General features: G+C 30.4%; 1 protein-coding gene across 1 annotated transcript; it reads right to left on the reverse strand.

Moving 5' to 3' along the window:
• Positions 1-633: 633 nt before the first annotated feature.
• Positions 634-26,473, reverse strand: LOC127710566 (aminoacylase-1-like). Its single transcript, XM_052216515.1, has 16 exons — positions 26,273-26,473; positions 25,581-25,645; positions 21,125-21,229; positions 20,341-20,412; positions 19,393-19,415; positions 18,623-18,699; positions 17,584-17,673; positions 16,939-16,995; positions 16,305-16,378; positions 15,091-15,140; positions 13,997-14,060; positions 12,304-12,352; positions 9,434-9,540; positions 7,218-7,297; positions 2,484-2,544; positions 634-1,611 (listed from the first exon to the last, which is right to left on the reverse strand). The coding sequence occupies exons 1-16, from the start codon at positions 26,361-26,363 to the stop codon at positions 1,459-1,461; spliced, it is 1,218 nt and encodes a 405-aa protein (XP_052072475.1). The 5' UTR covers positions 26,364-26,473; the 3' UTR covers positions 634-1,458.
• Between the last annotated feature and the right edge of the window lie 14 nt (positions 26,474-26,487).

Genomic DNA, 26,487 nt, shown 5'->3' on the forward strand with positions numbered 1-26,487 from the left:
CATCAACAAATGACAACCACTGAACAACAGGCTCCTGACTTAGGACAGGTGCATACAGATGTAGCAGGTTTAAACGTTTCAACAGACGCCAATCTTCACCCTAACCTGAAACAGTAGTGTAAAGTTCATATTTGGGTGGTGTCACTTCCACTGTTCTCGATTTATGTCCCTTTATAAATAAAAAAATTGGTTAATTTGCCATTTCTCCACTCTAACTTTACTTTGCCACATACAAATGTTATGTAGAATTGTCAGTTTTCCTACCACAGGTTGGAGGTTCTCTCAGACATTTACAGACCATCCGACCTGCCAACTTTCACGATTTATGGGGGATTTTATGCTCCTCTTATATTGTCATAAGTGTTTTTAATCTATATATTGGTTGAATGAGTATGTATGTGCTTAAATATCCTTTTAACTCCCTTGAATACCTGCTTTGAAGTGTTCTGTTTATATAATAAAGAATTTCAAAATTCAGATCAAAACCTCTCATGGGGGAAATCCCCATGGAGATTTTGAAAAGTTGGCAGGTATGACAGACCATTATATTCCTACTATTCTTTCATTTGGAATATAATCTAAAAGAGAACTCAAAAATGGTGTGATAAGCTCACATCAAATAGATATTTCATGTAGAATTTTACATGTTTTATTAGAAGTTATAAATCACAAAAACAATTAAAAGCTATAGTAACAAAAATCATTAAAAAAAAAGGACAAAAATATTCTCATCTGATTATTTTCTAAATAGCATACATTATCAGTATGTATGGCACATATTAATACAAAGCAGTACTCATTTAGGATTGGTTAAGAGCTAAAAAGGTACTGACAATTCTCTAGTATCATCACATAATGCTTACTAAATGAATTAGGTTCTGACTGATTGTGATATTAAAAGATAACAACCCTTTAAACCATGTTCCTCCCTGATATCATTCTAGACTTTACTAATTATTGAAATATTGATTAGACAATAAGTGATTTTGCTGTTGAGTTCTATAACTTATAAAGAATGACCAAGAGAGTCTGAGTGTTCTACCATTGAGTTTTATACTCTATGAGTAATGACTATACAAAAGTTCAATTTGGTGAAGAAATATATCAACATATTGTACAGATTTATATCTTGTACCTTTGACTGTTGAGTGTGTCTTATGCTTTGTGATTTTACCTTTTATCTATGGTATATAAATTTTAATCTTAATTTAGGTTTCAGATGATGAAAATTTGAAAATTATAGGTACAGGTTTGTAGACAAATGTCACACAAAAGCAATAGCTCACAATTTTCCTTTGACAAAATTGACATATAGCAATCCTTGTGTCGACCAAGCTAAACTGATGTTTAACTTCAAAATTATGAACATAGTATTTTTCAACGGTATTTCTTGTAAACATAACTATTTTACCGGGATAACATGATTTTCTTGTCTGATATCATTTGCACTTTGTCATTTTATTTCCCCTTCAAATTAGCTAGTGCAGGAATTATTTCACAAAAAATGTCAATGCCTTTGAGGAAAATGTTTTCATTGAGGAATTCATTGTGATCGTGAAGTAAGATTGGCGTATTATTCATTGGTGAGAAACCAAATGCTGGAATTCCAAGCTGAAAAAAGTAAAAAAATATATCACTGTACAGTTTAGGTATCAAAGACATTTAAAATAATGTGAGTTCAGAATTAAATGTGTTCATTTCAAATTGTGAATCATTGACAATCAACAATGACAAATTAATGTGATGCTTGCAGGTGTTTTTGGTATATTACCAGTAATAATTTAATGTGATTTGGTTGACGCTACAAAACAAAGTTGGTTTCCTTACAATAACTTATGACTTCCTTGACCAAACCATAAGAAAGATTGAATGTTGTTAAGATCTAATAAACACAAAAGTTTGAATTTTAAATATTTAAGATTTGCAAATCCTGGTTTTTGTCCATGATAGAAAGCATGGCTTGTAAGAGACAGCATTAGGAATAGAAAATAACAAATATATTAATCTTCAAGGTTTACTTACAAAATCCATGTACATTTGATTAAGATTTCATCTTTCCTTTTGATAAATGAGCTAAAAGTCATTTCTTATTTCTATCAGATTAACACAACAGGAATTTCATTTTGATGTCAATATCTTCTGTAATCTTGTGCAAGTTCATTCACAACATGTTTGGACTTGTATTATTTAAAGCTTGATTTAAAGACCATTAAATGACCACTAAAGATCTTATTTTTAAGTTATTTTGCTTTTACAATCCTTGCCTTTTTGGGTAAGTACTTTTCTTTCATATAAGGACCACTTAATGCCTATTTTTAGTAATTTTGCTGTTACGCTGCTGTCTCCTGACCTATATCATATTTCTTTTATTCATATTTTCTGTTCTAGTACATCACAAATCTGTGCTTTTCTTGTATAGTTTTTGTATCCAACAAAAAACCTCTCATTTAGGTGTGTATTTTATTGACTAATATAAATAATACCTCTCTGAAGAATCTACTATCAGTAGCTGCTGGAAAGATCTCTGCTTCTAATGTCATCCCTCTACAAGTAAAACAAAATTCATTCAATAAATGAACTATTCTAAACAGCTATACAAATACTTTTTTATTCAAACAAATAATTATCAAGAAAGAATCAAATAAATGCATTAGACATGTACAACTATACATGGTTGTTTTCACTGAGTGTTTTATTTTACATTATAAAATTACTGTAGTATATGTACCTTAGTGGCAATGGCTATCATAAATGTATGCTAAAACGCCTCCATTTCCTCTTTCCAAGACTAGTCCAAAGATGTTTACATTGACTATACAGAATGAATACATCCAGAGGATTCTAACAATGTAGGAATTTGGTGTTTTAAAAGGTGTTCCCTTTATGTTGCAGTGTTCCTTTAGTGTGGAAATGTGTTTTGATGTTGATGTATGAATTGTTCTCTCTCTTTTCAGTGTACTTTGGAATTGAAATTTTATTTTAAACCAAATGAAACTTTTACCTCAATAAAAAAATTATCTAAATAGATGAAATTACATGTATCAACTCACAAAACTGTGTGTGATGTTGTATTTATTCAATATCAATAATATATTTTCAATCTGTTCAATATAAACACTGATTTAATCAAAAAGTTGATTTCTGACAAAATTGTTAGTATTGTATTAGTATTGCTGTGTATTTTGACTTTGATATTTTCATAGCCTTCCTTTTTTTGAAGTGATTTTTACTTTTATGCTTTAAAGAGTGTACATTTTATATTGCAGTGTACTTGGCCCTTGATATATTAAAAGGTGTTTCTTTTATGTTTCTGTTTACTTTGGCTTTGATTCTTTAATAGGTGTGAAGTTAGACCCTTTGTGCATGCATATTCAGGAGGGTACATATCTATCAGATTATCAAGTAGTCAGTAGCTCCTGCAAAAGGGGGGGGGGGGGGGGGGGGGGGGGTCAATGAGAAGAAAGGTAAAAGAAATTGAACTATCACTGGAAAAAGGATATGTTTGTAAGGAGTAGAAATTTTGCATAATAACAGATAACATTAGGACTTTTCAAAGAGTTATTGTAAGGGGCCTCTTTTGCACAAAAAGTAAACACTTTCATTACACATGGCTTTGCATTCAAAGCACCTATTCCGATTTAACATGGATGCATATTTATTAATCAACCACAATGTGTCATTTATTACAAGCAGTTTGTGGTGTGCAGTAATATACAGTTATAATGATTATACAATATAAATACATGTATACATAATAAATGAATTTGGTAATTGTCATTATTTGCAGGGAATATACATATTTATCTGCTAATTTCCGGGGCTTATTTTGAACCACATGGACATTAATTGAATACTCGTTTATTGAATTCATTTGACTGATTTTCAGTTTTTATTCTGGACAAAATTTTATTAAATACAAAATTATAAATATCAGATTCTTTCTTCATTTATCAGAAGGAAAAAAATCAGGAGAAAACAGAACAAATGCGAATTCGACCAATACATGAATAATACACAATTGAAAAATGAAAAACGTTTTTACATGGTTTTTCGAGCAAAATTTTTTATTTTATCTTGAAATTAATTAAAATACAAAAAACAATTGTTTTTGTGCTTAGGTTTACGTATTAACTCATGGATTTGACAAATATATTTGGACATTTTATTTGAAAATCATCCTTTTTCAGCATCTTACTATGCAGCAACTGATGGAGACTATAAAATTGATCTTTTACAATATCTAAAATTGCTAAACGGAAGCTGAAATTGTACCATGTGACCTGAAAAGTTTTACACACTGCATGTAGGCTATTGTCCCTACTCTAGGAAGCAGTATTAAAAGAGCCTTTGGATACATCTTGATAGGTTATTTACATTGGACAGCCTAAACAGATGAAAGTCAAAGAACAGTACAAAGTAAAGTCACACTTTGTAAAGGACCATGTCTAAGAGAGTTGTTTAAAACTATTTCTTAAAGTTACATAATAAAACTTACTATGAATCCAATGACTTCTGGAAAGTCATTTTAAAAATTTTTAAAAAAAGTTGTTTACTAACAACAATTCTAATATGACGTGCTTCTTTCGCTTTGTAAACAACACCGTGATAACATTCTTGATATATCTATACTTAGCGCAGACTCAGAGATATACATAATAATGGAGGTTACAATTTACCTCCCTCATAAATCCACATGTATTGAAACCTATTTGCAAATGCTATGCCGATTTTATTGTTTTAAAAATTGCAATTGAAAAAAAACTACAGAACTTTTATTCTTTTTGGATGCATAACAAAAAAAATTAATGCACAAGAGCTCGGAGAAATCTACAAAATCAAAATAAAATAAAATTCTGCGAAAGTCCATTAATGCTTTTGGCACATTTAAGTCATTTCAAAACATGACGTCATACAAATGAAAACGCTAAAGCTGAAGGTTTTTCCCTTACATGAACCATCGAAATTCGTATATTTTTACATTAAAATGGATTTTTGAGGTAGGTGTTGTTTTATTTTCTATTTTATTGCATTATTCGCATATTTACTGATTTCAGCAAGTCAACATAGTTAGTTTAGTTACGAAATGTCAACTTTGGATTTGACGGTAGCTTACTAGAAAAACATGTAGATAAAAAATGGCAAATGTTGGGTTTGAGAATTAAAAGAATTAAGCACATTTTTTCTAGCGATTGTTTACGAAATAATTCATGCAAGCTACAGATTTATTAGAATGTTTTAGCTTTATCTAACAGGGAGTTAAAAAGAACAGCCACACACACGGCATACCCACCCTCGCTTCAGTTTTTTAATGACCGTGATATCAAAATGCTCAGGAAACATTTACAATAATCAACATATGCATGATATATTTGCCACTAACCATTAAGAATCAAGCCGATCGAAAATTATAAACATATCAATATTGTTATTTTTATGGAAATAAATGACATCAGATGTGCTGTCCATATGTATATATTTGTGATGAAGATATCCCATTTTAAATACCAGTTAATTAAGGATGTATTCTTCTGAAGGTACAGTCTTGTTTAAATCTCGTTCAGGAATTATTTCCAAAACATGTGATACAAGTGGAAAATATCAATGAATTTTAAAAATATTATAATCAAACTAAACTCTGTGAAAAAAAGTGTGTTCTTACAATAAGTATTTTTTGAGAAATAAAATTTTCAAATTTATAACCAATCCGGTCAGTCTCATCAGCCAAAATGTTGAGAAAATGGGTGAGCAGTACAAAGAAATGATTGAAACAAAAATATGTACATCCCATATCAATTTTTTTCTTTTCAAAATTCTTAGATATGTATTTTCCAATCATTTATAACAAAGAAGTTGAAATAATATGCTTTTTGTTCTAAAAATAAGAGAAAAATCCCAAATAAACAAAATTGACAGCATGGTCAATTTGACACGAAAAAGAAACAAAATTTTATAAAACTTTCTAATATTAACACCAACCTATAGTTTTTTAAGGTAAATTTATTCAGATTAGTCCACTTCATCTTAAGTGAAAGTATGAACAAAAGTTTAATTGTGAAACTGTGATTTTTTTCATGATAATAGCCCAAAAATGGATAAAAATTGATGAAAAATGGGAAAATCATTAAAATTGGGTACTTTCAAATGGCCGTAGCAAAAAAAGAAGAGCACCACCATATGATTTTTTCTTCATCAATTACTTTCTTACAGTCATATAAACCCAAAAATCAGGTTGAGAAAAAAAGTTTAATTCTAGAAATTTTTGGCTCCTCAGAGGTGTACATCATTAAGAACACTAGAAAAAAACGGCGCAAGCGTGGTTTGAAGACTACTTGAAATGTTTATGGTGATGTACAGCTTGGGTTCGTGTTTCTCAAACTGTTTTTATGCACTGATGCATTATGTTGATAGTTTTTATTAGTTTGTCAGTTCTTCTTCCATAGGAGTTTGAATGTCCAATTAGTAGCTTGTCTTGGTGTTACACAGGTGCTCCTAGAACGGAGGGAATAACTCACAGAAGAAGAAGACAACCTAGAACACTGATGATTAAAACATTTCTCAGTGGTGCTAGTTTGTAGTATTTTTTTTTTTTTTTTCGAAAGGTGCGAGTCAAGTTCTTTCTCTGTGTGATACGGTTGCTCCAATAATGGAGGAAATAACTCAGAGAAGAAGAAGACAATCTAGAACTCTCTGATGATTTAAAACATTTCTTCAGTGGTGCGAGTTTGTAGTATTTTTTTTTTCGAGTGGTGCAAGTTCTGTCTCTGTGTGACACGGGTGCTCCGAGAAAGGAGGAATTTACTAAGAGAAGAAGAAAACAATCTAATGATTAAACACATTTCTTCGAGTTTGTTATATTTCTTTTTTTTTTGAGTGGGGCGAGTTTGATAAAGTGATGCAAGTTGTAATAATTATTGAGAGTGTGTGAGTGGTGCGAATTGGCTGTGGGCCCAGTTGTCGGGCAGTAAGTCGACTGAGCATGCACGGATCGATAACGGTCTCCAAATTTGGATATTTTCTCAAAAATTGGCGTTTTCTGTGGAAAAAAGATTGTTTCAAAGACAAATTTAGGAAGTACAAAACACAACATTTATACGTCATATCACAAATATTTCCGACTTTGTATGGTTTCAGAGGAGTTGCGGCTCAATGAAATCGGTCTCTTCCTTTAGTAGTATAGATATTGTGAAATAATGCTTTCAGCAAGTTTTTTTACTCACAATTGTTTACAAGTTGTTTCAAAACAATTCCACCATGGATCAGAGGGATCAGTTGATGTTAATGACTGAATTTCACATTTCTGAAAAAACAATAAAACTTATATGATAAATAATAGTTTAAATCATTTAGTTTATATTTCAAAGACTTATGATGTTTGTTGGTTGAACAAGGAAACAATACAGAATTGAATCCACTATTTATATTACATTTCATATAAATGACTCGTAAATCTTCCTTCAGGCATGATTAATTGAACTTTAGAAGTACTAAATACAACAGTCTGTCATTCTTTATCAGCAAAAAAAAGCCAAATTTGACTCAATTTCAATTACAATATAGCAACAATACCAGCCAATTCACCGTAAAAGCCAATAACAATCAAATAAGATAAAGGAGAAAAATTATAAAAATAACAATATATTCAGAATCATCAGGCATACTGCATGGTATCAATCCACAGACAGCAGTAGATCTAATTCAGTCTAGGTATATCCTATTTATCTCCCACCAACACTGATAAGTGGTTATATCCTTTTGTATTTATAGGCATTAGCTTCCTTGTTTAAAATATTTTGGACACATCTTGTATTCAATCAATGTAAAATATATTCTTTTGTTGTACATTTCTAGATTTACCATCAACAGGCAATCTCAAAGTCAAAAGTTGGGAAATATGTGTAAAAATATAAAAGGACAGAGTTCCAATGTCCCCAGTGTTGCACATATTTTATATTTCCAAGTGGCATAACTCTTTTAAAAAAATTCGATCGTCCACCATTATAGAACTTGTCCGAGATATTGCTGATATTAACCAATAGTATAAGTTTTATAAAAATCTGGCAAGAATTGTACCCATGAGAGTGCTAACGATGCCATTTTCCATAAATTTAATATTTCCAAGGGGCATAATTCTTTTAAAAAAGTCAATCGGCCACCATTATAGAACTTGTCTGAGATATTGCTGATATTAACCTGTAGTATAAGTTTTATAAAAATCTGGCAAGAGTTTAACCCCTGAGAGCGCTAACGAGGCCTTTTTCCATAAATTTAATATTTCCAAGGGGCATAATTCTTTTAAAAAAAGTCGATCATCCACCATTATAAAACTTGTCCAAGATATTGCTGATATTAACCTATAGTATAAGTTTTGTAAAAATCTGGCAAGAATTGTACCCGTGAGAGCGCTAACGAGACCATTTTCCATAAATTTAATATTTCCATGGGACATAACTCTTTTAAAAAAAGTCGATCGGCCAACATTACAGAATTTGTCTGAGATATTGCTGATATTAACCTATATTATAAGTTTTATAAAAACCTGGCAAGAATTGTACCTGTGAGAGCTCTAACAAGACTGGACGGACACACAGACGGATGCCCGGTATTTCCATGTCCCCCGCAACGTGTTACACGGGGGACAATAAAGACCTGCTGTTAATTATGAATTGCTTGCATTGCTTTTTTTATTGAGAAAATTGCAATGGGATAATTTTTTGGTCAGAGACATCTGTTAAAGCATAAAACAATCTGAAGATGAAAAAACAAAAACCTGCCGTTGCCAAAACAAAGAAAAATTGACTGGAAGTGGTCATAAAGCTAGTAGTAGTTTTTCAAAACACTATATATTTGGTGTATTCAAGGAACATTAGACTTTCATTATGAACACCTAGGTAAAAGATAATAAATTCCACACCAACAGATTTTTTTCTTCCAATTTGAGAAAAAATATTAATTTACACGGTACCTCCATGATAAGCATTAATCGTAATTTTTTTTATAAATGCTTTAAAAAAGTATCTGCTTTCAAAAGTAACTTACTAAAGGTTAAAGTTTACTAACATATGATCTTCTTTCATTTGGGTTTCTATGCAAGAAAGAAAATCGATATACCTTATACATAAAAATTAATTTAAGATATTTAATTACAAGTTGTTTTTTTTTTAAATAAGGATTTCACATATATGTGCATATTATCCTTACATCACAAAATCAGTAACTTAAATTGTGGCTAAAATAGGTTCTTATAAAAGTAAATGTAAACAAAATTGAATTTGCACAGTGTAAATGACTTTGCACATGTTGATCCCCAAAACATAAGCAAAATAATAGAATTCCACATTAAAAATATAATCCTAAAGCACCTGCATTAAAGATTTTCTTTTCTTAAAAATCTTTACCTTTTAAATTAAAGGTAGAGAAAAGAAATAAAACAGACCTGTTTGAACTCATATTTCACATCATCCCCAGCATCTGCACACCACTTCTTAATCTTGTCTTCAAATTCTTTGAAGTCGACAGTTGGGGTTATTCTTATGTCAAAACCTGGAGATATTATTTTAAAACATTTAACAGAATACCTAGTAGAAATATATGCTTTCTGAATGAATCAATAATGTAATTTCTGGAATAAACATTCTTATTTTGGATTCTGTAACACTTGACCTACTGACATCCTACAACAATGTTTTGCATTATGACGTAAGCTATTTTTTTTGTGACATCAAAATTCTTTTATATCCAGTAATGGCAAACAAATAGCAATAATGTTTATAGATGAATAGGGAAATATGATGTATATTGAGAATATTATATGGCTTTTCAATATCACATCTGTATCATCCTGATACATCAATATAATCCAAAGAGCTCTGATAAAGGAATTATATTGGTTGAAGGTTGATACAGTGTGTGAAATTGAAAATGTCCTATTGTATACATTTTATTACATACCTAAAATAGATGTTTTAAATGTGAGATGACGTAATACAGAATAGAGTTTGATAAGGTCTTTGTAACCGTTACTGATATTGATATCAACACCGATGGCTGGTACAGAATGAGAACCATTGATTGTTTTAAAAAAATGTATCTGTATTTACAATGACTGCTAAATATATCATCATTTACATCCCTACTTGAAGTGAAAGCTTAGTCCTCCTTCAAGTCTACTGCTCTACAGAGGTAATTGAGATCATTACTAAATCATCTACCCATGGGCAACAAAGTATTTACACCTATTGTTACCTTTGAGCATGTTATTAAACATATTCAATGCAAACTAATACAAACTAACACAGTGTTTTCCCTAGGCTATTCAAGCATTGCGGTACCGCTACGCATAAATTTCGACCGCCATGCTTTCATCATTGCCGCAATGCATCCCGCTATGTGTGAAAATTATAACTGTGTAAAATATTTATTATCGATATTTTGAAAGTGAAGTGACAAGTAACAACACTCCACAGGAGGTATTTTAAACTCATCTGACTGATAATTGGATGCATCACGTCGCGCGTGCCGGGATTTTACAACCTTCTTGATTAGTTGGTTAATATACATTTGTACATCGAGACTTCGGTTACATAATAGAAGTTGCCAGTGAGCTGATAAATAAATAGTAAGATTAACCTCCAATGCATATCTTTCTGTGCTCAATAAAATGTTTAACCTTTTCCAGTATAAAATTCACCAAAAAACGGACCGGTGTTTGACATCATTATTTTACTGTGATCTTTAAAAAGTAAATTTAAAAATTTGGTATGGTCTCTGGTATTATAAAACAAAACTAACGTAATTTCACCGAGAATGGAAAAATCTTTTTTTTTTTTAAGTTTCGCAGTTTTTTCATCAGCTATATCCATATTTACATCGATGCATTATTTTTTGATTGGTCACAACATTCAGTTATTTTTAGATTAGTCGCGGTTGATTGATTATATCAAAGAATACACATCACCGCAACCGGGCCGAGAAAAAGACGTGTCTTATGAAATATTCAAAACATTTGAAGGAAAAACTTTCAAAATATACGTAGTTATTTACGGAAATATTGTTTTTAATAAACTAGTGTTGTTCTATCGTTAATTCAATGGGTCACAGCGGATTCATTTGCCGTTTTTTACACAAGTGAGGCTAAATTTCTTTCACTTAGACCAAGGATTTGTATAGTGAGCTATACAAATCCTTGCTTAGACAAGATAGGATTTTTACAATTATGAAGCGTTATAAATAAATCGGACAGGAATGTATTTAAAAAAAATAGTTAATTGTCATGAAATAAAATGTCAGCTTAGCTTCCAAACAGGTAATTGCCAAATATGTCAGGTAATCTTCATCGACGACTTCTGTAATTAACGCAAATAAATTTTTTTTTATTGTTTCCTGTAAAATCTCTGTGAAGCAATGATGACATTCAAAGTTTTATTTAACAACTTGCTGTTGCTGCTGAAACCATTCTATCAGCAAATTGAGGACACTAGTTAGTGAAAGAATGTAAAGACATGACATTTAGGCAGACAATGAACAAATTAAAGTTGCCAGTCTTGGAACTTTGTATCCTTGTCTGTCTAAATAGCAGCAATGGGTCTTGTTTTGCCAGTTTCAAAAGCTGAATGTGAAAGGTGTTTTTCATGTTTAAACAGAGTTAAAACACCTTTGAGAAACAGACTATGATAATATGTGCTGAATTGGTTAATGCATATATCAATTGAAGGACCAAAGGAGGAAGATTTTGATTTTTGAAAAATGTGTGGGGACCTTTGGAAAGTTGAAACAGAGGAAGATATCAACAAAATAATGTGTACATGACATTTTAAAATTTGTAAATAACATGTGCAGACTGGATTATTTTTATTATTGTTTATAAGGTCTTTCATTAATTCCTCTCATCTGTAATAAATACTTTAAAGTTCCATGACTTACCTATAATAAAACAATTAGATTGGTATATGGCTATATACATATAAATTATGTAGTGTAACTAATTCTGAAAAAGAATCATCGCGCGCCGCGTTGCAATTCCACCATGGACCCACCATGCATGAAAAATTTTCTAGGGAAGACACTGTAACATATCTAATAAATGCTAAAGTTAATAAGCCATCTAAACTAGGTTTCTACAAAAGAATCGTCTACTTTGGTAATGAGCTATTGAAGTCTTATATGAAAAGAAAAATGAGTGTTATGTGGCAAAATATTTTACCCTGTATTGTAGGAAAAAAACCAAGGAGTCTGAACATCTGACAAAAATTCCTAAACCTGACCTAAGTACATCCTTAAGTGCAACAAACGCTAAAATTAACATACCTGCACAAAATTCTGTTGGTACCAGGTTAAACTGGGTCAATGATCCTCCCTACATACAAATAAATATACAAGAACAAGAACATATTTTATTACTAATTAATGGCCCACAAGGGGCATATAGAGAATACATGTATAAGGAAAAAGAACATTGATTTATAGCATAGATACATAGAATTTAAATACACAATCACAATACAATTAGACTGTAATAAAGCCCTTGGTTTATAGTAAATAATATGTTACATAAAAAACAAATAGATGTAACTCATATTGACTTTAATAAATTTTTCAACAGCATAATGGACCTGATTGCCTTCACAGCTTAATAAATAAATAAATTTTTGCTGATTGTCCAGTATAGAAAAGTTTGGAATTTTTTGGCAAACAAAGGCAAAGAGATCACCTCTATCAGAGTTAAATTTTCACATGTCACATGAAGTTAAAAATGGATTTCATCTTCAACAAAGCCAGAGGAGCATTTTTTGCAAATTCTTTCATTTCGTGGAATATTTGAAAAACGACCAAATTCAATTTGAGGGTTGAGCAAATATACATAATTTGCAAACAGCTCTTCTAAAATCAAAGTTCTTAACCAAAGAGAGATAATTTTTATAACCAAAATTTTTTTTGAAGTTTAAATAATAGAACAATTTTCCATCAGAAGCATTTTTTTGGCTAACATACCAATTGTTAATATATTTAGTGTGAATTAATTTGCTAGATATATTCAAAAATTTATATTGTCCAAAATGTTTTACTTCTTGTTTAATTTGAAAAACTTGTAATAATTTTTTAAAAATGAGAACCAAGAAGTTATGTTAAATTTGTGAAGCTCTTGACTGCATTTATAAGCATCTTTCAACAGACTGAATTCAGTGGGAAGATTTTCAAATCTATACCAGTATTTAAAAATTGACTTTACAATATCATAATGTAGGGGGAAACGCCCCAGTTCTGATAATACAGCAAAATTTACACACCTTTTGTGTCCACCAAGTATAAATTGAGAGAACTTGAAATGATGTTTCTCACACTGAAGATTTTTATAAATATTTTCAAGATTAAATAAGGAGGATTGTAATTTATTACAAGAAACATTATAACCTCCCCAAACCTCTGAATTATATAACAGAATGGGTTTAAGGGTATGATCAATAATATGAACACAGGATTTTATTCCAGGAGACAAATTTATAAAATCCTTTTTTAGTTATATATGTATGTTTTTAACTTAATTCTGTATCAAAAAGTTATTACAAATGTCATAAAAAGAGTGACAAATGTCATAAAAAGATGACAAAGGTCATAAAAAGATGTGACAAATGTCATAGAAAGTTGACAATTGTCATAGAAAGATGACAAAGGTCATAAAAAGATGTGACAAATGTCATAAAAAAATGTGAAAAATGTCATACTCACAGAATGGTACATTTAGCTTTTAATTATCTTATTATTAAAGGTGATGATACTGATGTACTAATAAGTTTTACAATTTTGGTACTGTGAATCAGTTAAAAGCTGGAAATAATGGGATGCTTGACAAATATATGTAAAACTTACTTTACTTTTTAGATGTATAAACTGAAGAAAACAGACAGTTTGAAGACTCTCAATAATAACAAGCTATTCTTTTTTAAAACCTATAAACAATTGTTACTGTCTGTTACAAATATATGAAGATTTTGGTACCTACCTGTACATTTGTCAAGTTTACAGTTGTGACTTCACCCAGCTTTATACATGCATTTCCTTTTAACCTAAAACATAAGTATCTTAATTTGTATTGTTATTTGGACATATATATTTGAAGTATATGGCAGATTTTTTATTGCTTCTGATAGATTTATTCACAACTTTTATAGACTCAGGACGATTAAGAGCTTAACATATTGTATGGATCCCTGGTTATTATTGAAGACTGTATGTTTAAACTATGTTGTCTTCTACATGACATTTTGGTTATTTTTGTTGTTTGTTTGCTGTCTCATTGATGTATACCCCTCATCATCTTTTATTCAAAAAGAAACATTGTTTCAACAAATTTCAAAACCCATTTTAATTTATGTAGCAGATATACCAATTTATAAACCATTTAAAACAATGATGGATCAAATTTTAAGCAACAACGGCTCTTTTTACAAAAAATCTTACAAAAATTGATTGTAAGTTATACTGAAATGTTCATGACTTACACAAGTATTTTTTCTAGTAAGATTTTTTGTGACATTAGTCGCAGGTCTTTAACACATTATTCCCTCCATTTTTTTATTTTTTTATTTTCAAGTACAGACTTGAGCTATTGGATCTGTGCATTCAAATTCAGCTGCTAACCAAAACTGATGAAAATTGAACCAATTTAAAGGGTGCAATAGGAATATACTTGTCACTGTAAATGTTTTAAATTCTAATACCACACTAACATTTCATTTACAAGGCTTTTGAAAGGAAAATGTGTTGGCTATGAATTGTGAAAATATAATATTGTACCATGATATTACAAATTTCTGCTAACGTTGTCTTTCAACAATTAACAAGAAAAGATAACAAAAAAATAAAAGTAAATTTATTTAAAAGTTAAATTAACAAAAAGGAAAGTTAAAACAGGGCCATTTAGGTCAATTCTTTTTATCCCTTTTAATGTTTAATTAGCCATATAAGTCACCAAAGTATTTATTTTTATTTAAAGGCCTTTATTCAAAGTTTCTATCATGTGAATAAACCTATAAACGTACTCTGAAACATATTGTAAAGTATGCTGATCTCACAAAATAAGATAGTAAGACTTACTTTTTCTCCTCCTGTGCTCTAAATTCAAGGAAACTATTTATGACTTTTCTCTGTAAAGTAAGTTTGATTTTCAATACATGTAATTCAACTTTTTATCTTCTTCCAAACTAGAGATGAAAAAATCTTAAACCATTATCTAAGGCAGCCTTTTTATCATTGAAAAACAAAAATGCGATAAAAACAAACAAGAATGTGTCCATAGTACACGGATGCCCCACTCACACTCTATCATTTTCTATGTTCAGTGGACCGTGAAATTGGGGTCAAAACTCTAATTTGTCATTAAAATTAGAAAGATCATATCATCATAGGGAACATGTGTACTAAGTTTCAAGTTGATTGGACTTCAACTTCATCAAAAACTACCTTGACCAACAACTTTAACCTGAAGCAGGACAGACAGACGGACAGACGGACGAACGGACGCACAGACCAGAAAATAAATGCCCCTACTACTATCGTAGGTGGGGCATCAAAAATCAAAAGACATGAAGATCACTAACTATGACCTAATTTCAACACATGAACTGCTCTGGTTAAGTTTATTAATTGGATATAGAATATATTGACCACATGCCATAAAATTAACTACATATGACTCTAGACAGTATTGAAAATCCTTGCAAAAGTTTTGTAAATTTAACCATCATGTTACACTTAACTTGGTCTGGAAATTTTTGTGTTCAATTAAGAAGTAAGAAACCTAAAGTCATAAATGAAGCTATTTTGTCAATAATCCATTATCAACGCTACTGAAAAGTAGCGCAAAACTTGAATCACCTAGACCTACATTTTAAACATGAGTTTCTACTCAAGTTTCGTCAAATCTAGAGTTAATCAACACAAAATGTAAAGAAAACTTCATGAGTTTGGTATGTTCGTAATGCTTTTTTGTAATACCTTCATAGAGAACACTCAAACCCCAAAACAAAGCCAAGAATTCATAAATACTTGAATACTTAAAGAGTTATATGAAAAATAGAATAGTCAAATCCACCTAAGGTAAACTAGTTTCTTAATCATATCTAATTTGATCAACAGAGAATTTAAGAAAGGTATATAATAGATCAGGTCAATGTCGAAGCATTTTTACTGAACTGATGATACCATTGAGGATTAGCAGTCAAGGAGCAGTGGTTCATGTATTGACCAAATGCTAGAAACTGATAATTTCTACTAAATCTATAAGTTACTATAAGTCAAAGCTTTCTTACAAACTTTTCTGCAGCATTATCTTCAATAAATCTTGAACCATGACCTGGTTTTCCAGGACAATGGACACGAACCCCTGAAATGAAATATCACAAAAAGATGTGACCTTGATTTTGTAAAAAATGATAAAGCACTCCAAAAATGAAATATAAATCTAGTGACATGACCTGGTTTTCCTGCACATAGACCCCTGGTTATTAGCATAACTCTAGAACTGTAATTTTGCCATCATGATTGATAATGTTGAAAAAGTATAGTCCAAATCATGAAGAAAAGTTAAGCTGAAAAACTTGTTTAAATCATTCTGTGACATTTTTAGTTAAATTTTTTTCAAAACATATATCTGAAAGAAATAAATGAAGCATATAAGTAATGTAATAACCTTCAGTTTGAAATTTTTCATTTGTATGACGTTTAGCCATGACTTTTATGCCCCAAAATCTTTCATGAAGTTTTGTAGACTTTTATTTTATTTCAAATTTATACATTTTTTTTCTAGCTCTAATGTATTCTTTCTTTTTTTAATGCATTAGAATCGGAATAACAGTACTGGAGATGAAGAGTTGCTGCTGTCAATAAGAATTTGACAGTCACAAATATCTGTTATTAAGGAAATGAATAACTTGTTTAACTTACACCAAGGTGCTCTTTCCCCATAGAAAACAGTAAAAGCATTTGTTGGATTTGCCAGACCTAAAATATAGAAAAGTAGTTGTATAGGTAACTACAAATTGAAGAGTATTACAATCTTTAATTCTCTTCAAAAAGATAATTAAAAACCCAGTGTCTTTTGTAATTTCTAGAAACTGCATTAATCTGTATTTTGAATATATATTCATCTACACTTTTGATTTGCTAATGGTACATTGAATTGATATTTTCCATTTATAATTTGTTCATTCTCTATCAGTTTATTCATTATCAATATTCAACTAAACAGGAATCAAACCCAGACCCAAGCTATTCATAATAATAACCCTATAGTTGTTTATAACTAATTATAATAAATCATGATAATTATATTACAATGAATTATCATTATAATCTTTTCATAGCTATTAGGGTTGAAATCTATAACAAACCATTGTTTATCAAAAGAAAACTTAATATCAGTCCTAAAATGTAATACCTTCATCAGGGTTGAAATCTATAACAAACCATTGTTTATCAAAAGAAAACTTAATATCAGTCCTAAAATGCAATACCTTCATCAGGGTTGAAATCTATAACAAACCATTGTTTATCAAAAGAAAACTTAATATCAGTCCTAAAATGTAATACCTTCATCAATAGCACAAGCTACGTTCATTTTCTTAAATTTCTCTGTTTGTACAAATTTCATCATTCCAAGAGCACCACCAATTTCTTCATCTTCAGGTAAAGGAATAAAAAGCAATAAAAATAAGATATAAATAGACTTTAAACAAAGTTTTTCCTTATCTGCAGTCAGTTCATGTATTTCAAGTAATACTAGTTCTAAGCTTGACACATTTTATGGGCATTTATGTAATGATGAGACCAAATGTTGAGACTTAAAAGATTTCTTTTGGGTTTTGTGTTGAATGTTTGCTGTCTCAATGGCATATATGCAACATCTCCTTTTATTAATACTAAAATATGGATAATAATCAATCCAAAAATTTAATCTAGGGAAGGCAGTGTCAGAAAGACCAATTTCGTTGGTTGATTTCCCCCCATAAACAATTAGTCTTATACCAGTTACAAGTAAATGATTTGCATTTAATTAATATTTTTTTATCTATGAAATGAGATCAAATAAAATAAAGAAATTAAACCATGTACTGTTGCACGTGCTTACCTGTCTATTTGTAGGGGATTTTATGTTAACCTGTTTGTTTATATTTATAATTATATCTGGGTCATATGCCCATTGAGAGTTTTAATAGGTCAGGGTCATGTCAATAGTTAATTAGATGGCGTCCAGTCAGGAATACACATTAAATGTTGATACTTTATAACAATTTTAGACATATATATATTGTCTTGTAAACAACTTTTGTAGTTCTGAGTTACATTTTAGTATATTCTTCAAAGTTTATTTTGAAAAATTATATGAAATTAATGGAATAACAGTACTGTAGTTGAAGAGTTGCAGCCGTCATTTGGCGATTTGACAGTAGCAAATGCAGTTTTACTGGCAACATGAAGCTGCGTCAGTAAAACTGATATTTGCAACCATCAAATCCCAATTGACTGAAAATTGATTTTAAAATGGCTTCTGAAGATTCCGTGATTGGTATAAAATAAGTGGAGATATGATGACTTTTTTCCATATGCTATAATTTTTTTTTTAACTAACCTGGTACAAATGTTAAATAAATAGTTCTCAATGGTTGTATTCCTTTAGCCTTCATTCTCCTTACAGCTTCCATGTATCTTTAAATATAAATGTTTTCTTCAAAAATGTATGCTGTTCAAATAATCTTAAGCTGCAACAAGTTCACTGTCCCTTGGTTAAAAATGATTCTTCTACAAGTTGACCAGTAACATTGACTATTTTATATACAGAACCTAGTTTATGAAACAATCCTTTTGAAACATATTCAGACCTATTTTCCAAAAAACATCCTTTCAAAACAAGTGCATTGTGTGTTAAATGGTGTTTACACAATCATAATTTATCTTAGGGTAAAATTGTGTTTAGAGTGACCTTTATTATAGGGAAAGTAAAATAACAAAAATACCGAACTCCAAGGCAAATTCAAAATGGAAAGTCCCTGAACAAATGGCAAATTCAAAAGCTCAAACACATCAAACAAATGGAAAACAACTGTCATATTCGTGACTTGGTAGTTGGTACAGGCATTATGTTATGTAGAAAATGGTGGATTTTCCAAAATACAGTTGCAAAAAATTTGTTGAAAATAGCTACTCATTTGAGGGATCTAACAAAACCAATAAAACATAATGATTAAATAAAGGGATCTTTCAGAATTCTACCTGGGTTAATCTCACATAACATGTATTTAAATACAGGAGCTCCAAGGTCTTGTAGAAGTATGTGAGGGAAGCTGCTTATAAGGGTGTGTCTCTCAAAAAAGGATAACTAATCACTGAGGTCGTACTTACAGGCATCCATTCGATTTCATGTCCTACAAAGCATTAAAAAAACCAATTAAAATAATAATTCAGAGCTATTTGACCACAAATGGGATCCAATAATAAAATAAATATGAAAAAAATTATTAAGGATTAAGTATTATATCTCTCTTCCGGTCCTGCCAATGCTATGCATTATAGAAAACACAATGCATAATAAATAATTGATATTTGCAAGTATTCAAATACAATATAGACATTCTTTTTAAGATAAACATAAAATATAAAAGGGGTTATTTTCTTACAAATCCTTCATTTTTTTGTAATTACTGGAAAAAGTCTGAATCCCTTTGAGCAGTAACAGGCTTTAGCGATCTGTAAATAATGATACTGACCAACTATCTAGTGAATGCATTTGGAAGCAAACATAGCAAAAACAATAAAGAGCAGTGCCATGAGCGCATGATACGCCCATTGCTTTTTCAACGAATAAAGTTCCATAACTCCTCAATGTCATATAAGAAATTTATAAAAAAAAAAATAAAGGGAGCTTATTCTAATAGTTTTAAGCCAGTCAATAAGGTTTCATGAAAACTGCTAAAAGCATTTTTGAGTTATTGTCTGAAAACTGGAAAATCCCCCTTTTTTATGAATAAAATCCCACAACTCTGAAATGTAAAATCTAAAATTTATAAAAATCTAAAGGGAGCTTACATCAATAGATATAAACAATTCATTAAAGTTTCTTGAAAATTGGTTTAAGCCTTTTTGAGTTCCAATATGTTGACGATGGATGGACGAACAGACAGACAGACAGACAGACAGACGGATGGACAACAGTATACCATAATACATCCCGTAAACCCGCATATAAAAATGAGACCACAAATATCATAACAAAAACTTTCCGCTGAAGTACAGAAATATCACATAATTCAGGCATATATATAAGACAAAACCTGTCAATAGACTCCTTACCTGTGTTCCTCTTCCATAGATGTCTCCATTTTCCATCTTTACTCCATCCCATGGATCACATTTCCAATGTTCCTATATATATACATATTTATACTAGTCTTTAATTATGTTCCTATATATGTACATATTTATACTAGTCTTTTATTATAACTACATATTTTAACAATATTTTATTGTAAATGAATATTTTTACATTATTGTATAGCAACATGATATAGAATGAAACCAAAGTGAAGTTTGTACTTTCTACAGTATTGCATGCAGTTTGAAAAATGCTTGAGTATACAACCTTGTGATTTAGGTAACCATAGTGTTTTTACACTCTCACTAGTTTTGCCAAACAATAAAAGATTATTGTAACCAACTTTTTAATTTACACAATTTATACTCAAGTTATATCAAATACTATCAAAACATTTGCCTGGTATCTTCTATCTATTAGAACTTGTCCATGATATTTAAGTCTGAAGCTTCCTTGGCAGAAATTAGTTCATTTCCACTAAAAGATATTATGTATTTTTAAAACAAAAAAAAGAGTGAACATTGTGATAAACTGATAGGCAATGTTGTTTGGTCTATTCCCTTACTGTTGTGGAGGGTGATGAAACTATATTCTAACTCGATTCATAGTTTATGCTACCTGTTACTCAAATTTGAAAGACAGTATAACAAATATCCACGGTTTGTCATAAAAAAGGCACCCTTATTGTGTAATTCATTTCCATTGCATATCTCGAGAGATAAGTGAGAATGATATGTAATCCTTTGGAAAAAATATTTTTACCTCAAACACAGGAACAACATCAGTATGTGAATTCAGTACAACTGATGGTAGTGAGGGGTCTCTTCCTTCCCATGTCATTATACATACAATTCTTTCAGGGTGTACCTGTAAAGGAGTTAAAAGAAATTAAAATATGCACCCAAGTTCAGTAAACCAACAATCTGGGTCAAAACCTGAATTTGTCATACGTTCACATCATAAGGAACATTTTTACTTTCAAGTTAATGTGACCCCAACTTTATGGTAAACTAACCATCTAGGTCAAACCCCAAGTTTACATATATTGTACAAAGTTCATATTATAAAAAACATGTGTACTAAGTTTTAAATTGATTTGACCACAACTTTATGGTATACTTCATATAACCAAAACTTAAACCTGATACTTGACAGATGTATAGACTTGAAAATAAATTTCCCCTACAAATATAGGCAAGAGCATAACAAAAGTTGACCCGCACACATATGTCTAACCAGTTAAGTGACAATGTTGTGAAGAAAGAGGCTGAGCTGTACCAATTGTATACAACTGCAGCATGTTGTCAGGTAAAGTTCAACATATAAATATCAAAAGTCATTATAAATATGCTATTAATTTTGATAAAGAAATGTATATAATACAGTAATATTTTTGAAACAGTAATTACCTTTTCAAAAATATTGAAATTTTTGAAATCCTTTGTCTACCTTTATATAAAAAATATATACAGTGATACAAAGATAAAATGCATAAAAAATGAAAATCTAATATACATCTGATTTTGTCAATTTTGAAACTTTTGTGTGAGACAAGGATCCCAATTTCAAAGGATGGTAAATGGGGTCTTGCTAATGAAAATGGTTTTTTAGATGAAACATATTAAAAAATACTTGCAAATTGATTGGCTTAAATTGATGTTAGCACTTGTTAAATTGTCTATATTGAATTTCATGTAAATCTGGAATAGGAATGGACATTTCAAACAAAAATTTCAATACTACAAAGAAGCAGTAAATTATCAAGAAAATATGGACATCATTAACAGTAGAAATAAGATCTTATTCAATAACTAAAATAAAGTGACTAACAGTAAAGTATATTTTGCATGGTAAAGGCCAAAATAAATTTGTTTACAGTTTTATCCACCTCATAACCCTTTATCCAGAAACAATTTCAGAATATGAATATACCTTTCTTAAAGTGAAATCTAGGAATTAGATGAGTGGGCATTTTGTTTCACAGGCAGCATTAAATGAGGAATAGGTGAGTTCATTTTTTTTCCTGTCAAACTTTATGTCCATTTCAAAGTAAGATGGTCTAAAAAATAGGCCTTAAAATTATTGTGTTTGCCTTACAATGTAATGTACTGGTTAACAATTGCATTCATACAAATATCAAAATGCAGATTTATTTGATATTTAAAGATGATCATGAATTTATTTGGATGAAAGGTGTGACTATAGTCTCTTTACTACATTAACTGATGGCATGACTCTGAATTAATTAGAAGTACATGGATTAGTTTACTTTTCCAACTTGTCTGCAGTGGTATGACTAGTCATAATAAAAGTCAATCATTCATTTATAACTTTTCATTCAGTTATAAAAGCATTTGCATTGTTTTTCTCTCCCATTTACTGCGTGAACCCTTGAGGGGTTCATGCATATATATTGGCGAGTTTTGGAAGTGTCTATGGGCCACTCGATATCCTCGGAATCACAATTCTCGGAACGTCTCGAAAATTTTCCATCATTTATATAGGTAGTTATTTATGTCTTTGATACGGTCCCTCTATGGATAGGCTACAACGTGACATTGTATATTTCGACAATCCGACAAACGGTTCATTTGTAGATTTGAAAGTAAAACAATAAAGACTAGGTTGCATTCTAAAAATCATTTATATGTTAGAACCTATTTGCCTTTTGACAAAACATATATGTTTTTAATAATGTGAATGTTTATTAAATATCAAGTATAATGATAACGCAATTATATAATTCATGCTTTGAGACGGTCCCTCTATGCATTTAGTGTGTTGTATTTAATAAACCTGGGAATAGTTTATTGATATACAATGACCCAGAATAAACTGATTATTTCTGAATGTTTGTCATTTGATATTTAGTATTTCAATCATAGCATGAGAAAATGTCTGAAAGAATGAAAAAAATTAAGAAAACGATATTTCTGTTAAAAATATTTATCTAAGGTCGGAAACACAGTGGTCGGAAAGCAGAAAGATAATCAAACAAAAGGATTTTTCTGTAAAAAAATATCTAATTTAATTAATAGATATTACCAGACTAAGAGAATATTCATTGTTAAGGTAAAACTGAGACTGAATTTATTCCTAATAATTATAGAATATAATTAAAATTGTAATGTATACATGCATTATGTCTCACAGGTTTGATCAGTCATTACATTTATGAAAATTATATGTAATGTATGAGCACCAATGAGCAGGGATGGGTACCTAAAGTTAGCTAAATATCTAAATTTTAAACGGTTGTGAATGAAAAAATACTTGCGTGGTTTCAATTCACAAGGATTTTAAATCCTTGCATCTCACAAAAAAAGTAATTAATATTTTACAATAAACATAACAAAATTTAATAACTATCATAATGTTAATTATTTTTTTTTATTTTTTTTAATTTTATTAGTTCAACCTTATAGCATCTGAATATTTGTACTATGGTACGGTTTTGAAAATTGTATTCATTGTGTTGGTCAGCTATCCTACACATCTTGATTCATTCACATTATACATCACCCTGTTCACACGCACACTATGGGTTTGCGTTCACAAAAATTCCAGATAAAATGTCAATGAATCTGGAGTCAAAACACTTGAGGTAGGTTGTTTGACATCCAAATTCAACTATTAGATTAATATAATATGTGATGATGCAAATGCGTGTTCTTATCCAGAGTATCAGTGTGTATGCTTTCTATTTACTATTTCTTGCGCAAAAATACCACGTTCACGCATAAATATTTATTTCACTCGCGAATGCGAATTTTCGCTTTTCTTATCTAAATTCAGGACACGGCAATAAGAGCTTGCCATGTGACTTTCAAGCACGGTCATCAATGCTTACGGTATTCTGACCTCTAGCTGTTTCTCTTTTGTTTTCTTTTTTGAGTCACTGTCCTTACGAAACCTTCATATAAGTTGCATGCCACAGGGTTTCACTTCACATGGAAAATGGACTTAAAATTTATCTGTACACATCTACCATTACAGACAACTTCAATAACGAGTTGAGAATATGAAGGCATCCATGCAGGAAAAAAAATATAAAGATGTGATAGATAAAATAAATGCATCCAGATTATAAAGCAAACTGAGTGCTTAAATTTATATTGTGATTGGTTTGTGCAATTTGCATTATACATCCGGTTAAAAGAAACTGGGATTTGCAATAGGATTATAAAAAAATGATGTACAATCCCAAGTAATAAATGAAATAGTCGAGCTTTAAAATGTATATTCAAATAAAAGCTGTATATACACTTTTCTATTCACACCTATCCAACATTGCTTTCAACTGACTTGTGCAAGAATGTACACACTATTACAAATTTTTAATAAAGGTAGTTTAACTTCATCATTATCTCCTTCTATTCACAGTCAATTATTTCAATTCAAAAGCAAACAAAAATTCAGCAACAATCTTTTGGTGACCAGTCAGCGGTCTTAGGTTCACGTGTTGCTTTTCTTTTTTTAAAGAAAACAACTTGTTTTTATCAGGGATGGAAGATAACTTGTATATAAATATCAATGTTCTAATGGTTCAGAAACTTTTGTGTGCATTTATTTATTGCAATAATAATGAACTCAGCAAAAAATCACAATTTACAGTATTTTCACTAACAATTTTAATTATTCATTTAATACATCAACATGATCAATATCCATAAAAAAAATCCTCTAAAATGTATGTCTGCATGGTGTAATCAAGCATTGTTATCATGGTTGTCATTTTCATGCCATTATCACATAAATAGCAAAGGACATCAAAGAAATTTGACATCATAGGGCAGGCATAAATGATATAAAATAAATGGGGAATGTGTTCATGGGACACAGATGATGCCCCCGCTTGCATATCATATAAAGTTATAAAGGGACATAACTGAAGAACGGTAAAAGTGACGCTACCCAAATTTGTTATTGATCTGAGTTTTGTAGTAATAAGTTTTGTGTAAAGGTTTCATAACATTTGGTTTAAGTTAAGTTTGAGAACGAAAACAAAAAATTCAGCAATTTTTCCATTTGTAAAGGGGCATAACTCTAGAACAGTAAAAGTGACACCACCAAAAATCAAACTTGATCTGTGTTTTGTGGTAATAAGCATTGTGTATAGGTTTCATAACATTTGGTTGAGGCAAACTAAAGTTAGAGAACGGACAAGGGTAAACCTTAATGCCCCCTCCGCTACGGCGGGGGCATAAAAAAGTAATACCTGAACTGTTTCAAATGGCAGACCAATGTCCTTTGCTTGATCTTTAAGAAACTTGATAACTCCATCTAAATAAAACAAATTACAAATAAATTTAATTATTAATGCGGTGTATAAAATTCTTTTAAAAACATGTGTTTGAAAAGTTAGAACCACTATTTTGTTATTTGTTATTACAAAAATGAATGGAAAAAGTCACAGTTCTTAAAGTAGTAAATACTATAGTATATAGAAATTATTGAAACAGCTTCAACATATGAATACATAAAATATTTAAATTACATAGCATGTATCACCATTTGATTAAATAAAATTAATTTAGATGCATTTTATATTTAAAAAAAAAATAAAAACTTACACGTTTTTTTTCCTTAGACTAATGACAATCAATATAGTTCATTACAATTGTTAATTTTTTTTTTGTACACGAGGGGAACTTCTCAAACATCTTTACCAACTTAGTTCCTTTTTGACAACTTCTGTAGGAAAGGCAAAAGATATGGCAGTTCCGTGATATGGTAGTTAGTTATAAAAATCTGTCATTTTGTCAGTTTGTATTTTGAGATAAACACATATTTGGGAATCTGGGACACTTGACCCAAGATTTTGCGACACTTGGACATCAATCCACAATCAATTTGCTTAATAAGTATAGTGAGAAATCCTTGATAAGCAATATAAATATGCAAACATACCATAATCTGGAGTTGGGTGGACCGATTTTATACGTAAATACTGTCTAAATCTTGTGACAGCTGGATCTTCTTGCTTGTTACTTTCTGGCATTTTTTCTGATGTATATACTTTCCTTGCAACAATGCTAGTGTGATTCTTAACGTTCCTCCTAACTTAGGAAAAACGGAATGAAAACACCTGTGTGGGTCAAGATTCGGGACGTAACTTTTAGCTG

Source organism: Mytilus californianus, unplaced genomic scaffold (genome assembly GCF_021869535.1).
Source record: "Mytilus californianus isolate M0D057914Y unplaced genomic scaffold, xbMytCali1.0.p SCAF_1, whole genome shotgun sequence".
In the NCBI taxonomy this organism is placed as follows: domain Eukaryota; kingdom Metazoa; phylum Mollusca; class Bivalvia; order Mytilida; family Mytilidae; genus Mytilus; species Mytilus californianus.

Coding starts and splice junctions, on each gene's coding strand:
- LOC127710566 (XM_052216515.1), bottom strand. CDS start 26,363: ATGCCAGAAAGTAACAAGCAAGAAGATCCAGCTGTCACAAGATTTAGA. Junction 14,061..15,090: donor AGAGCACAGGAGGAGAAAAA/GTAAGTCTTACT, acceptor CTTATGTTTTAG/GTTAAAAGGAAATGCATGTA. Junction 12,353..13,996: donor TAAACTTGACAAATGTACAG/GTAGGTACCAAA, acceptor ATTTGTATGTAG/GGAGGATCATTGACCCAGTT.